Source organism: Melanotaenia boesemani, chromosome 8, assembly GCF_017639745.1.
Source record: "Melanotaenia boesemani isolate fMelBoe1 chromosome 8, fMelBoe1.pri, whole genome shotgun sequence".
In the NCBI taxonomy this organism is placed as follows: Eukaryota; Metazoa; Chordata; class Actinopteri; order Atheriniformes; family Melanotaeniidae; genus Melanotaenia; species Melanotaenia boesemani.
The window spans coordinates 13,470,846-13,486,132 of record NC_055689.1 but is presented as its reverse complement, the minus strand read 5'-3'; the positions used below and the strand labels follow the sequence as shown (position 1 = coordinate 13,486,132).

Here is a 15,287-nt window from a genome sequence, read left to right as displayed (position 1 = left end):
TATATGTGTATTGTAGAATTGACATTATAAAATCACTGTATGTAGTTAATTTATACTAGCCACAAGCATTGAGTACACACATTCACATTGTGTATGCCTATAGAAGGTACATTCAAATGTGGTGTCGGGTCTTAATGGATTAAGGGGGTGCAGTTATCAATAAGAGCTGCAGCGTTTGACAGCATAATGAAGATGAAACTTGATAGAATAATTAACTAATATGAAATTGTGCAACTAATTACAGAAATGCAGTTATTGTACAGTAATTTTACAGCATGCAAAACTTTTAATGTAGATTCTTAAGTGGTAAAACAGACAGAGCTCATTTAAATAAAAAAGTTTATCACATATCATCCATTTTCTTCGTGTCGGTGAGGAGATCCTGTGTTGATCATTTTCAGGCTGAATCTGAATACAGCAGATGAATTGTTAGCCCATGTTGGAAGGACTTGATCAAATCTCGTCCATGGGGATGATATATTTGATCACATGAATATGAGATTAATAAAGAGGAATTATTGTTATAAAGTTTAAAATGACATCACTAAAAATGATTCCCTGCTGGTTTTCCATCACTCTTTTATTTTGATTGGTATTTTTCAAACCATATGTTATTACATTCTGACTATGTGGGATTCCCAAATTTCCCTGAGGATTCTCCAAAGGGATTAATAAAGTATTTCTATTCTATTCTATTAAATTAAGCTCTGCAGCGTTGTTATAGTTTAAATGAATGGGTTTCAGTATAAGTGTAGCCAATAGACACTGTTAACAGTTTTTCCCCCACCATTATATTATACTTATAAAAAAAAAATTAATTGTAGACTGTATTCCTTATTGTTTTGTTCTACTATTATTTCCTCATTATATTGGTCTAAATGTTAAATTTCCGATAGTTTTAGCCAAAGGACTAGACTTATTTGATAATAGATGTTGACGCTAGATAAGACGTTGAAGCTAACTGTTGCTAATGTGCTGCGTTAGCAACAGTTAGTGGGCTGCAGCATCGTGGAAGCATGACCTTTTTATAGCGTCTATCATTTTTAACCACTCGATCAGTTCTGCTGACTGGCGGGGAGTTTCCATAAGATTCATCTCTTACATTAAACAATAATAGCTGAGGTCAAATGGAAGTCATACTGCATTAACTTTTTTCTGGATGATATCATCAAATATATATTGTGTGTTTCTCATTTTATATATTATTTTCATATTTCATTTAGTTTTTTTTATGCATTCTGCTTCAGACATGAACTTGCTACCAATATTGCTGCCTTTATATGTATTAACTTATCCACACTCTTCTAATTTTACTGTATGAGTATAGTTTTGTTTGGTTTATGCTTCTTAACAGGGAGAGAAGCGGCCAGCAGCAGTGGACATCTCCAAGAAACCCAAAACACCAAAGAAAAAGAAGCGAAAGGATCCCAATGAGCCGGTGAAGCCAGTGTCAGCCTATGCCCTGTTCTTCAGGGACACACAAGCCAACATCAAGGCCCAGAACCCCAACGCTACCTTCGGGGAAGTGTCGAAGATTGTGGCTTCCATGTGGGATGGCCTAGGTGAAGAACAGAAACAGGTAGGTCATCAAAACATCCTTGAGACACTGAACATCTTCTGAATTTTTGAGAATATTGACAGGGTTTTTGCTTGTGTCTTCACTGTGTATGTTCAGTCTCTCAGAGCCATTAGCATTGCTGCAGACTCTTGTCCCCGAGAGAGTAAACTTCTTTATCCTGTTCAGTAAAACCATAAATTGAAGTAAACACTGGCTGTATGAGAAGGGCAGTGAATGTCAGCAGCATTTTGTGACAAGAAAGCAACAGTTTTGCAGAGAGCACAGCTATAACAATGCCATTGGGACTACCGATCATTACTGCACAGTAAAAATTTCCACATGTGACGTGTCAACTGAATGTGACAATGTTCAGATTCAGAGAAGTTGCAGTAGGTGTTTAATATGCCTGAGCAATATGGGAATAAAATCTAAAGACCAATATTGCGATTTGGTTTGCGATTGAATCTCAGCTTCTGTTAATACAGAAATATTTTCTATATGAGGTGGAGCTTTATTACAGGACATCTAAATATGAATTCTATATTCTAACCAGGACGCAACGTTGAGATATGAACAGCTTCACTTATCACCTACAAGATGCAACCTGCGGCCAAACACTGAAGCCTGATGGTTACTTTTCCTCTAGAACTGGTTTATACTTTGTCCTTGTAGTAAAAACTAAACAGTCTGATGTTATTTATCTTATTTACACCACAGCACCTCATTTCTCTTTGGAGTTGCACCCCGATGCCACACCCAAACAGACAAGTGTGTGCACTCGTAGGTGCGCACACTCCAACCAGCAGAGAACAAATATCGGACAATATGTGGCTTCAGCCACCTGAAAATCTGACAGAAATCCTGGTTTGTTAAAGAGAAGATGCAGAAAACTTTGTCCATCACAGAGCTGAACAAGCTTAATCTACCGTCGTTGCAGTTGTTTCTGAGTCATATTACAGCTTAAAATAGATCCAGTATTTTATGTAGGTTTTATTAGCATCAACACGCTGAGATCTGAACTTTCAGAATATTTAGAGCGATTCCACTCAGTACAACCATCTTTATTCATTTCATCAGGACATTTCAGAAGTTGGACTGCTGTTTGTCCTGAGTTTTTTGTTTCAGTGATTAGTCATTTACGGAAATTTGTCTGTGATGAGGTTGAAGACGTTACTTCACAGATGAGTGTAGCTGTCACATGATGTTTAATTTAAACATGTAGCCTACCTTGTCTTCACCTTGTCTTATTAAGGTGTTGAACCCTTAAACCAGGAAAAGTTTGATCAGCTTTGCATCCTTCACGAGTACGAAGCCCACCTGAAAATACGAGGAGGGAGAGTAACTCGCACTTTCTCTGCAGTTACCCCCAGTTACTCTGTCCTGCTGCGCTGCAGCTGCCTCCTCTCCCCCTCCCTCCCACCGGCTGTGAAAATAATAATACATGAATGTGGGGAATAAAATGCAACCCAAATCCGATGTAAACATTTTTGAGGCTCAGACAGATCATTATCACGGCCAGATGCATTTTTAAGGGGGAAAAAAAAATTAAAAAAGGCCTACTGTCGCACAAGAAAGACAAAAGAAATGACATATTATTGAATGGATTTGTAAAACTGTGGATGTTACAGGTTTGAAACTTGGATCAGGCACAGTGTAATGTATGAATTAATCACAACATTTGTGATTTGCTAATCGCAACGTCTTAAATTGTGATTTTGATTTAAGAACCATTAATTGTTCAGGCCTAGTGTTTAGGGAATTCATTATTTCAGTTTGAGATAAACGTGTCAGCTGAAGGAATTAACTCTGAGCACTGTGATGTTATACCAGAGTATTGCATTATTATAATGAATAAACATGGTGTAATTCTTCTGTTTACACCTACAGTTTACTCAACACTGATCATTCAAGCTCTGTAAACAGGTTCACATCTTTAAGAAAAAATATTTGTGTTTCAGGTGTACAAGAAGAAGACAGAAACAGCTAAGAAGGAATATCTGAAACAACTGGCTGCTTACAGAGCCAGTCTAGTCTCACAGGTGCCACACACACATATACACACACAGATCCAATTGTTAAAAAGAGTAAAGTGTTGACATGAAACATCCAAACTGATTTTATTATTTACATTTTTGTTTGGTTTTGTTTTTTCAGAGTTACAGTGACCCATCAGAGATGAAGCCGCCCCACTCTTCTCCCACATCTTCCTCTTCCACCTCAATGTTCACACCCAAACCTTCAGTTTACCAGGGTCAGCACTCCAGTTCACTGGCCCACCCTCATCCTCTCCCTCCCCCTCAGCACCCAGGCATGTACATGCCGTACCCTCACCCATCACACCCTTCTCATGCCTCAAGCCCTGGTCTCGGCCCACACCTGCCCCCTCCTCACCCCCATATCCATCCTCAACTCCAAGCTCTGTCCTCCAGGGGGACTGTGCCACGGGCCAGTGTCCCCCACCAGGGAGCCCTGTCCCTTGGGAATGTGGCAGCAGCATCTACACCTCCTCTTCAGGTCAGCCCTCCGCTTCACAGCCAGGCACACCTGGGAGGGCTGCACAGTCCACACCATCAGCACCAGCAGCTTAGTGGACACTCACTGGGAATGACACCCCCCCCTGCTATCACACAGGTCAGACTCACTGTATATGCAGTCTACTAACTTTATTTGATTGTTTATGACATGAAATGTGTTACATATATAAAGGCCTTCTTATTTAGCACATCTTTTAGACCTAATTACCAGTGGTGTGAGGATTGTCCAGTATGAATCTGAACATGATCTTAATGATAAAGATACAATTACAGCGGAACACAATAGTTATATGCACAATAGGCACAATTTAATTGCTCTATGCCCTGGGTCTATTAAATTGTTTGGGCCAGTTGTAAATTTAAAAGTAGGTTGACTTAGCATCATTGAAGATTCTACACAGAGACTTCTGTCTTACTACCAAAGTAAAACCAACTTCTATGCTAACGGTGTGCCAAGTTAGCAGAGTCTGCACACCACTGAAATACAGTAGTGTATCAACCAACTGGCTCGTTGTAAATCCTACTCAGACCTAGTGGTTAAAGTGGTGCATACAGTATCGTTCTTTGCACAGTAAACACTAATATAACATGTTTAATGATCATTGCTGATCAATTCACAATGCAAATCAAATCTGACAAGTGTGGAAATCATTCAGAACACCCCACCTCTGGCATATCAATCTGTCCAGTTAGAAAGTAACACTGATTGTGAATCAATTTCACCTAATGTTGTACAAATGGGACAGATAACAGAGACAATTAGCAAGACAACCCCTATAAAGGAATGGTTCTGCAGACCATTTCCCTGTCTTCATCCTTGCCGGCTGATTTTTGCATTTTGCCAGTGCCCTCACCACTAGAGGTACAATGCAAGGAGGGTGGGGAGGAGCACTCCCAGAGCCCGACAAAGTGACCTCCAGCAGGCCACTAACTTTCTATTTCAACTGTAAGAAATGGACCCCATGAGGGTCATTTAAAGGCCAGTGGGGCCTGTGCTCACAATCCCACACTGTGCGGTTTCACCATTGGCGCCCTGTGCTCATCACAGATAAGAACAGGTTCACAGTGAGCGCATGTGATAGACCAGAGAGTCTGGAGACACCACGGAGAACATTCTGCCTGCAACGTCCTCCAGCATGCCCGGTTTGGCAGTGAGTCAGTGCAGGTCTGGGGAGGCATATCCTTGGAGGACCGCACATGTTTTGGCCAGAGGTATCCTGACTGCCATTAGGTACTGGGATGAGATCCTCAGACACATTGTCAGCTGCTGCAGTGGGACCTGGGTTCCTTCTGAGGCATGACATGCTCAACCTCATGTAGCTGGAGTGTGTCAGCAGTTTCTACATGACGAAGGTATTGATGCTATGGACTGGTCTACCTGTTCACTAGACCTGAATCCAGTCGAGCACCTCTGGCACATCATTGTTCCATCCACTGCCGCCACGTCACACTACAGACTGCGGTGCCCTGATCCAGGTCTAGGAGGAGATCCCTCAGGAAAACATTAGTCGACTCATCAAGAACATGCCCAGATGATGTAGGGAGTGCATACGGGCACCTGGAGGCCATGCACACTACTGAACCTCATTTTGAATGATCTTGAGGAACTTCCGCAGAAGTTGGGTCAACCTGTGATCTGATCTTTCCACTTTTGAGTACGACTCTGACTCCAGACCTTCATGTGTTAATGATTTTGATTTCTATTGATCGCTTTTATGTTATTTTGTTCTCAACACATTCCACTAAGTAATGAAGATTTTCAACTGGAGTATTACATTCATCAGGATCTAAGATTTGTTGTTTTTAAGTGTTCCTTTAATTCGTTTTTTTTTTAGCAATGTAGATAAAAGTAGTCTGATTTTATTTTCTCTGATCCTTTGAACAAAAAATAAACTTTTTAAAAATATATCTGTGAAAGCCACTTTAAACACTTAACTTTAGCAATTTACAAAACGGTGTTTGTACAGAAGATGTGATTAGTTTAACGGCTAGAAGAGAAACTACAAACGAGGCAAAGTTTTTATTAGTAGGGAACATTTTTGATAAATTCTCCTCAGATTTTCCAGCTTTGATCATCACTCTTCTGGACATCACTGCAGTCGTGTTTAAGGGCAGCCATATTTGGATTGTCCCACCTGCAAATGGTGTTAGAATACTGTGCTGGATTTTTCATTTTTTTTTATTTGGTCAGTTTGAACACTTAATGCTTGTATAGCTCCCCTCTTTGGAAACTTTTCTCTGTAGGTTATCAACCAATTTCCTTGATATAAAGCATATCAAAAAGCAAAACACTCAAACTCAAGGATAGATACTAAAGTGGGATTTCATCCTCAGATAAAAAATGATTGGTTTAGTTTGCTCAGACAGTGTAGTGTTTCTACCTCTGTTTGTTTCTATAAACTGACTCAGTCAGCCTTTATTCTCCCCTCTGCTTCTTCATTTCACAGTTTCAAGATTGTTGGTTTGGTAACAGTCATTCTATGAAGACAAGAGGAAGAGGAGGATGAGTGGCTGTAATATGAATTTAGGTTGAATCAAATAGGAGCCCAAAAAAAGGAAAAAATATGTCCTCCAGAATCGATAAAATGGGGCCGGATTACCGCAGTCTCACTTCCATTTCTACGTCTTTTTATAGTACAGTTTTAATCCCTCATTCCCATAATCCCCTGTCTCTCCTTCATTTTGCATGTTTTTTGGTAACAGGGCAAATTAAAAAAAGGGAACAGAAAAAAAAGGAGAGGACCCAGTGACAGAGCTCCAAACTATTACTGGGTGAAGAGTGAGAACTGATGGGGGAAGGGAGGGAGGGAGAGACAAAGGAGGCAGATGGGGTTTTTGTGAAGAGTGAAGGAGAAGAATTTGCTCAACAATAGATGAATAGGTGAGGTAGAGGAGGAGAGGGGGAGGAGAGCGGGGGAGAACCCAACCACCTGCTGTCCTCCTCTTTCTCCTCTTTCACTCACAACACTCAGATTAACTTCCCTTTCAGTCCCTCTCTCCTTTTCTCCCCTCACACACTCACGTCTACACTGTCACAGCACATACGCCTTTTTCCATTTCCCTCTCCTCTCTCAAGTATGTTAAGGTTGGAGACAAGCTCACCTCCTTCTTCGTCTCCTCCTCCTCTTACTTTCCATCTTCCTTTATACCCCTGCCCTCCTCCTCCTCCTCCATCCTCACAGATACTCAAACTTCAATAATTACAGCTGATGAACCTGCATCTGATCCGTCTCTTTTCTCTTCAGTTATTCATTTCCCTTCTCATCTGAAAGCATTTTTGTAAAACTGAAAAAGGCTCGTGTTTAAAAACTATCAGCTGTCTAATAACAAATTCAGGTTGAACAGGCGGAGTAAACAAGCCCCCGTTTAAGTCCACTCAATGACATGTTTTAGCATGTAAAGGATTTAAACATTTCTCATGTCAACACAATCTTTTGAGATTACTGATAAACCACTTGAATAAAAGTAATGTCTCACACTTTGAGGCTCCCACACAGAAAATTTTATTTTAATCTTATACATGTTTTAGATTTAGCATTTAAAGTACCCATGGTTGGACAGGCAGTGATTTGACAATAAAAAAAAGACTTCTTAAAAAAATAAAAGAATAGTATTTATAATGTTTTCTAAGCAGGTTTATACATGAATGCTTGTTTTGACTCAAAGGGAAGTCGATTGTTATTGCAAAGCAACATGGAGCACTTATAAAGAGTATCTCAACTGTCTCCAGGAGTTTTTGTCACAGCTGCTCCAACTGCTGACCGTGTTGATAAGCAGGCGCCAAACTAGAATAACTAGGTTTTTTTTTTTTTTTTTTTTTTTTTTTTTTAGAACAGCAGCATGCACCTGTCCCTTTCAGCTCAGGCAGTATGTTTGTCTCATGTCTCAATCTGTTCACCCTTTTCTTCTTTCAGTCCGGTGTTGCGGATTCTCAGTTTTAGTATTTTAACTCAGTTTTATACAGTTTTAGGAGGGAAAAAAAAATCACATTTCCTTTTACCATAACGTGAAGTCAGTTTTGAGGGCTTTTTAAATTTTAGAAAACACAGTTATCGCTTGTGTTTTCACAGCTCATCTTAGAGGAGTTATTAAAACATCCCTTTACCTCTAGACAAGTTTATTACTTTTTGTTCATTTTTTTGTTTGTTTGTTTGTTTCTATCGTTGTTACAGGGCTACCCCCCCTCTCTCCAGTCTGACTACCAGCCAATGGGAGGAGGCATGCTGAACAGTGGAGCAGTGATGTCCTCATCAGTGGACTACCACCAGCTGGGTCGACACACTCCAAACCAACACCCCTCTCTGGACTGGGGTGCTGATTACCATGGCAACGGGTAGGTATTAACATGGTTGTGCTCAGTGATTTGATATCCTCCTTTCTAGATCGGAGATTACGACTGTGCTGTCACTTGGGCCTGGAATTAGGTGGAAGTGGTCATGTACAAGCTAAAACAGGGTGCAAAGTTCTTCTTGAAAGGCTAAGGCTGTCTTTTTTTTTTCTTCTTAATTATTTTTCCCTTTGAAAGTACAGACGACTCTGCTAATAATAACACGTTTTACAAATTGGTTCTGATACTTAATTTGTTCAAATAATGTCTGTTTTTTTACTAAATAACTGCTTTACATAGTAAAATGACTGTTGGTAGGACTGGGTTCAAATCATCGATTCATCAATTTTAATCGATTCAAATTAAATAAATCCAACATCGATTCATAAAAATTGGAGATCGATATTTTATAAATGTCCTCATTTCCGGTAACATGACCCTACTCTCGCTTGACTTACAGAGGCTCGGCGAGAACTTAGCATATATACGCACACTGGTTTCACTGGTTTCACTGCTTTACACTGGTTTCGTCTGTGTTGGCTCCATCCAAAATCAGCTTTTCTTGCTGAGAAAATGTCAAGTTCAGATGTTTTCGTTCACCAGCGTAAATTACATCCATCTATAAAGTCTTTTGCAGCGTTTTACCGCTGACATTAGCAATTAACACTAAGACCACGGCACTCAGCAGCTAATGCTAATAGGCTCCGTCACGTTCAAAAGCAGGAAGTGATGTCACCACACAGTTTAAAATAAATCCAACATGGTCATTTAAAGTCAAATTTCCACTAGCACAGGTTTACACTTCGTTCTTTTATGCATGCCATAGCTGCTCTGTGTCCACGGCTGTGAGAACACACACAGACACATGCACGAACACACAGGTTTGCTAACGTGTCGGAAAACACGTCAACCAGCTGAAAATCAGACAAAAATATAAGAGCTTTCTAAATTTTCTCAGGCAGGTAAAGATAGGAGCATCTCGCGCTAGTGGGAGCAGATGCAGTATTTCTCCTGCTCTGGTGTTACGCAGATAGTCTCACGGTCGTCATGGCAACGCGCACAAATGAACAAGCTGAATTTATGTCATTAAAGGAATTTTTCGGTTGTATTGCGACTTTAAATGGATCCAATATTCTTTGTAGGTTTTATTAACATCAACACATTATCTGAGATCTGAACTTTAAGAATATTTAGAGCAACTCCGCTGAATGAAACGGTTTCAACAGAACATTTAAAAAGTTTCACTTTGATTTATTTGTTTATTTCCCATCACAGCATTTCTGGCTGTGAATCTGGGGAAACACTGTATTATTCTGGTACTTCAGAAATGAATGTAGATGTGTCAGATCAGATCATTACAGTAATCTGATTACTCCCAGATTTCCAAATGTAGCATAGATTTAAACTGTGTTTTGTGCAAGTACAGATGTAGTATGTTAAGATTAATATATTTTCTTCAAGGTGATGCAATGAAACAAACATCGGAGGTGATGTCGTTCATAGACAGTCAGTGCATGAAGAAAACACAACAGGTGCATTATGTTTGGAAAAGTTTCTTTACGAATCCACACAGATCTGGAGCTGCAGTCGATGTCACATGCTTCATTTTTCTGCTTGCACTGCACTTTGTGATGGTTCATTTTTACAGAAACAATCTCTTCAACCAGATGAGAGAATTATGAGAAATTTTAGCATTTTCACCTGCTTTATTATTTATGTTCATATTGAAAATGTGTACAAAGACTGCTGAAAGCAAACATCCAGCAGTCCAGCTGTAACGTTTACTAGAATTATAATCTACTACGCAGGTTTTATCTATGTTTTAAGAAGTGTTCTCAATGTCCAAAAAATAAAAAGTTAATCAGTTGAATACTTACAGGACAGTGAGAAGCACCACACATGTAGTAAATATGTGTACTGGTCACTCTAGCTTATGTTTTTTTTCGTTTCTGTCCTCACTTTTGGTTTCTTCTCTGCTTCCAGAGGTCTTCAGAGAGACAAACCTCTGTACCTGAGCTAATCTCAGGACAAAAAGTAACCAAACATCGACTCTGCTACTGCCACAACATGAACCTCCAGCCTCATGTGTCCATCAGCCCAGGCCCATCTGGTCCTACCTTAAACCCATTGTGGATTCCAACAATAAATGGACTCACAGTGAGCTTGCAGACAAAATGTGAACTAAACTCGAGTTTGGCACTTAAAAACAAAAATACAGGAAAATTAGTAGAAGAATTTCTGGTTATTACTATTATCTCTTTAAGGTAGAGCAGTGTTAAGAAGTGATGTAAACATCTGTTATTGGCTGTATCTTTTCTGCTGGTCACTTGCTGCAAGAAAAGAAAATGTGTATACCAGCGATGATATGTGGGCAGGTTCTGTGCCGTGAACTGCGCTGATAGGTGTATATATTCCAACAATTGTCTAATTTTCTGTCTGGTCTGAATTTTTTTCTTTCTAGTTTCTCATTTTGTAAGGATGGTGTTTACCATCTGTCCCAAAAGTCTCTTGAGAGCATGTGTAAATTGCTGTAAAATAATTGTTTAAGTTGTCAAATGATTTTTTTTACATCATAGTTGCTGTCCTTCTACAGCCAAAGCCAGAAGAACGCAGCATGAAAATGATTATTAACCAAATACAAGTTAAAATGTGTTTTCTCCCGCTGATTCTTCAGTTACATGATTTGATGCCACATGGGACAAAGTCCCACACAGAGGTAGAAAACCGGTGATTCCGAGTGTTGAACGCAGCCATAATGACTGGATTGGCACCGCTTTATTCAGACGTTGGACATCACCTGAGCCTGTTTGTTGCCTGTTTAACCAGGCGCTGACTCTGAAGAATTGTGTGAGAATAAGTAACTTTCATTGTTCTTCTGAAGAAATCTTGACGTATTTTAGTCCCCTGAAAAAATTAAATGTCAAACTTTTTTTTTTTTTTTTTGGGGGGGGGGGAGAAAAGAATAAAACCTGATAAAGAAATGCTCCTTTGACTGATGCCAGCTCCTCCTCCTGGCATATGTCTGCTGGTAATTTTGATTTGGATCTAAACTGTGTGTAAGTGTGTGTGAAGTGTTAATGAGAAAGCAGAGAGGGTGATTGGGTTGCATGATCTCGTTTGTCAACTATTTCTCTCTGTGCTCAGAGGCTATTTAAGAAACTATAACTGTTGCTGGTTTTCTTGTGTTTTAATGTTTTTTTTTTTTTTTGTTTTGGTTTTTATTTTTATCAAATTGAGGTTTGTTTTAATGTTAATAATAATGCTGAGAGACATATTTCTCTCTCTCGCTCTCTCTTGCTCTGTATCTCTTTGTATTAATGTGGGGTTTTTTTGGCAGATGAAAGGACTCTGGGCCACAACGACCATGAAGATTTTCTTATTTTTAGATTTTAATAATGTGTTTGAGAATAAAGTCAGTGCTGCAGTCATGTGCAGTCGTTACTCCAAAACCTGCCTTTTGTGTTTATTTCTGAATATATAATGTGCATTAAAACTTTACAACTCCTGCACACCACAGCACACCTCCTGCCTTAATGATAACCTTTCCTTTTATGCAGGGTGCACTGGGATTGAAAAACAAATGCTTTTGAAGTATGAAAATATGCATTTTTAACCTTTGTTAGCTCAAACAGCAAATTGAGTGAAAATTTATCAGCGTAATGATGTTTTGCTGCAAAGCCAAAGATGAGGGTTAAAAATATTTCCTCTTATTCTAAGTACCTGAACAAACATTTGAAATACCTTTTGAGCTTGTTTCCTTTTTACAGTATTTGTAGTCTTTTTTTTTTACATCAGAGCTTGAAGTATTATTGTTGACACAAGCAGCACTGCTTCTGTTAAATGGTAATTATGAGTGAAGAGCAGCAAAAACAGTAACTGACTATCTGAAGAGGCAAATATCTTTCACTGAAACAAAAACAACAAAAAACAACAAAAACAAAACTGTTCCAGAAATGTGTCTTTAAAAAATGCTACTTTGTATATTCATTCTACAGTGGAAAGAAATTAGTCATGGGTTTTGACTTAAGTTAGTGGCAGTGATTTAAAAAAAAAAAAAAAAAAAGCCCTTATCTACCTGCTAAAAGCATTGTTTCAGGTATCTTTTACATTTCCTGTTAATTACCATAATGATATTATCAACAGGAGCTTCTGCTATGAATTCGTTCTCGTCATGATTGTTGGTCATTGTTGTGATGAACACTAACAGGTGCAATGATTCATAATTAATTAGGCTATATTTGAGCTCTTACGTTGGGTAATAGGAGACTTTGCCAGAGCCGAGTGGAAACTAACAAATCATTTCTATTGAATTTCCAATTATTCAGAAGAAACAAGCTTCTGCTGGGTGTGGGGGCGAGTCAAAGCCGTAATGAAAACCGAACCTACCAGAGATTTCTTCTCTTTCATTCAACGCTTACATTTCACACAGAGTAACTTACTTGTTGACATGTTGGCAGTAGAAGGTGGGAAAGTCCAGTAACTGCTGGCTTGTATAAATCAGTCATATTTACCATCTCGTCTGCGAACTACGACATTAGTTTGGTCTTCAGCCTTGACTGCTGAGATCTGGCTCTACAAAGTACGAGGACTTTATTCTTGCTTATGCTGCATACATTTATCATTTTTATACACGAGTGTTTTTTGTCAGTCTTAGTTGAATCTTTTGTTAATAAAAAAAAAGAAATCATTTCATGATCACACCGCCTCCTAAACATATGAAGCAGATTAGTTTTTTTCCTCAGCTGTAATTATATTTTGTGCCATTTTAACTTTATCCCCATCGTAAATCAAAATTACAACTGCTGAAATAAGCAGGCTGCGTCTGTCTGTGGATACACAGCGCCCCCTAATGACCACAGGACAGAACTGCGACCAGTTCATTTATTTTCTTCTTATTTAACTGTATTGTTATTGTTACCCTGTCTTAATCTGTCTCCGTATGCCTCTTCTAGAATAGATTTTTGTGACATGGGATTAAATGTAATAAAGAGATTTTAACTGAAGTGTAGGTTACCAGGAAATGTGGCTAGGAGCCTTTAATCTACACATGTTAAACTTTGGGGGGAAATGCCATTTTTAGCATCATTTAGCACTTTTCTAAGTTTTTGAATTTGTTTTGACTTTACTTTAATGTCCTTGTTAGGATACACACTATTCATTTATTTATATTTATCCAGCCTATCTCAGTAACTACCAGGTGAAAGGCAGGTACAACATGGACAGGTTGCCAGTCCATTGCAGGACCAACAGAGACACAAAAAAATTTGATAACCATCAGAAATTTTAGACTAGGTCCTCTGACTCAAACACGTCAAAAATAAATAGCAGTAAATGGTGAAGTTGCCACAGAAAGATTTGTAATCTCAGCAGATATAGCACACTAGCCTTTCAGCTGGGAGTCTGACATGGATAAAACCTGGGACTACTGGCCAGTCAGAACAACCGAAGGGGCATGCATGTATTTTGAGAAATGTTTAGTTATTTATTGAAAATCATAAGCTTTATTAAAAGTCTTACATTGCACATCAGTATTAAACCTTACTCGTGTACTTGGCTTTCATTCTGATCATGGCCCCTATTTGAAGTTTCAGATCCAGAGTGACAAAGGTACCTGCTGAAAATTGGCATATTTCATTTCATCACTATCTACATCATCATCATCTTCACTGACTTCAGGTTCAGCAGAGTCTGCAGCCGGTATTTGGTTCTGATCCTCAGCAGTCTGCTCTGCTCAGCAGGCTCTCTATCTTGAGCTGAGTGTCACCAAACTTCTAGGTTTCTCTTCATCACCTTCATTTATCGCAGTGAATGGAACCCTAATGGTTTCAGTTTACCTTTGTGCCCAGTGAGCTTTTCTCCCTGTAGACTGGTCCAGAGTTCTTCCAGTTTCTCCTCCATGTGACACAGCCATCAGTCCTGCTGGTTCAAAACAATCCCTCATTTTACAGGAACCTCTTTTGTTAATCATCAGTATCTGCTGGACATCTGCAGGGAGCAATTAAACCCACATTTACATTATGATATACTGTATGTAGAGTGAACAGACACAAGGCCGCTGGCCCGGACGGTATCAGCCCCAGGATACTGAGGACCTGTGCCAGCCAGCTGTCTGTAGTTCTCCAGCACCTCTTCAATCTGAGCCTCAGCCTGGAGAAGGTGCCACAACTTTGGAAGACCTCCTGCCTGGTTCCTGTTCCTAAGAAGTCATCTCCATCTGGCCTCAGTGATTACCGTCCAGTTGCCCTTACATCACATGTGATGAAGGTGCTGGAGAGGCTGGTGTTGGCTCACCTGAGGCCGCTGGTGAAACCTTCTCTCGACCCTCTGCAGTTTGCCTACCGGCCACGTGTGGGGGTGGATGATGCTGTCATCTATCTGCTGCAGCGAGCTCACTCTCACCTGGATGGTAGTGGAGGCATTCCGAGAGTCACATTCTTTGATTTCTCCAGTGCCTTCAACACCATCCAGCCTTCTTTATTGAGTGGGAAGCTGCGGCTGATGGGTGTCGGAGGGTCCTCTGTCTCCTGGATCGCTGATCACCTGACAGACAGGCCGCAGTTTGTCCAGCTGGGCGGTGTCCTGTCTGATGTGGTGATGTAGGAGCCCCGCAGGGCACTGTGCTCTCTCCATTCCTGTTCTCCTTATACACCACAGACTTTCAGTACAACTCAGAGTCATGTCACCTTCAGAAATTTTCTGACGACTCTGCAGTTGTTGGGTGTATAAGTGGTGGACAGGAGGAGGAGTACAGGGGGCTGGTGGACGGATTTGTGGAGTGGGCGGGTAAGAATCACCTGCTGCTTAATGTGGACAAGACCAAAGAGATGGTGTTAGACTTCAGGAAGAAGGGATCAGCTCCACAGCCCCT

At 39.9% G+C, this 15,287-nt stretch overlaps 1 protein-coding gene across 3 annotated transcripts in view; it reads left to right on the top strand.

Annotated features, from left to right (window-relative positions):
- tox (thymocyte selection-associated high mobility group box) overlaps window positions 1–11,868 on the top strand; it is a 48,843-nt gene extending 36,975 nt beyond the window's left edge. For all 3 annotated transcript variants that reach the window (XM_041993616.1, XM_041993618.1, XM_041993619.1), the window contains 5 exons: window positions 1,355–1,579; window positions 3,517–3,597; window positions 3,713–4,189; window positions 8,265–8,425; window positions 10,403–11,868. In XM_041993616.1, coding sequence (XP_041849550.1) covers window positions 1,355–1,579; window positions 3,517–3,597; window positions 3,713–4,189; window positions 8,265–8,425; window positions 10,403–10,439 — 981 coding nt within the window. In that variant the 3' untranslated portion in view covers window positions 10,440–11,868. The remainder of the gene's footprint in view (window positions 1–1,354; window positions 1,580–3,516; window positions 3,598–3,712; window positions 4,190–8,264; window positions 8,426–10,402) is intronic.
- Window positions 11,869–15,287: the final 3,419 nt, after the last annotated feature.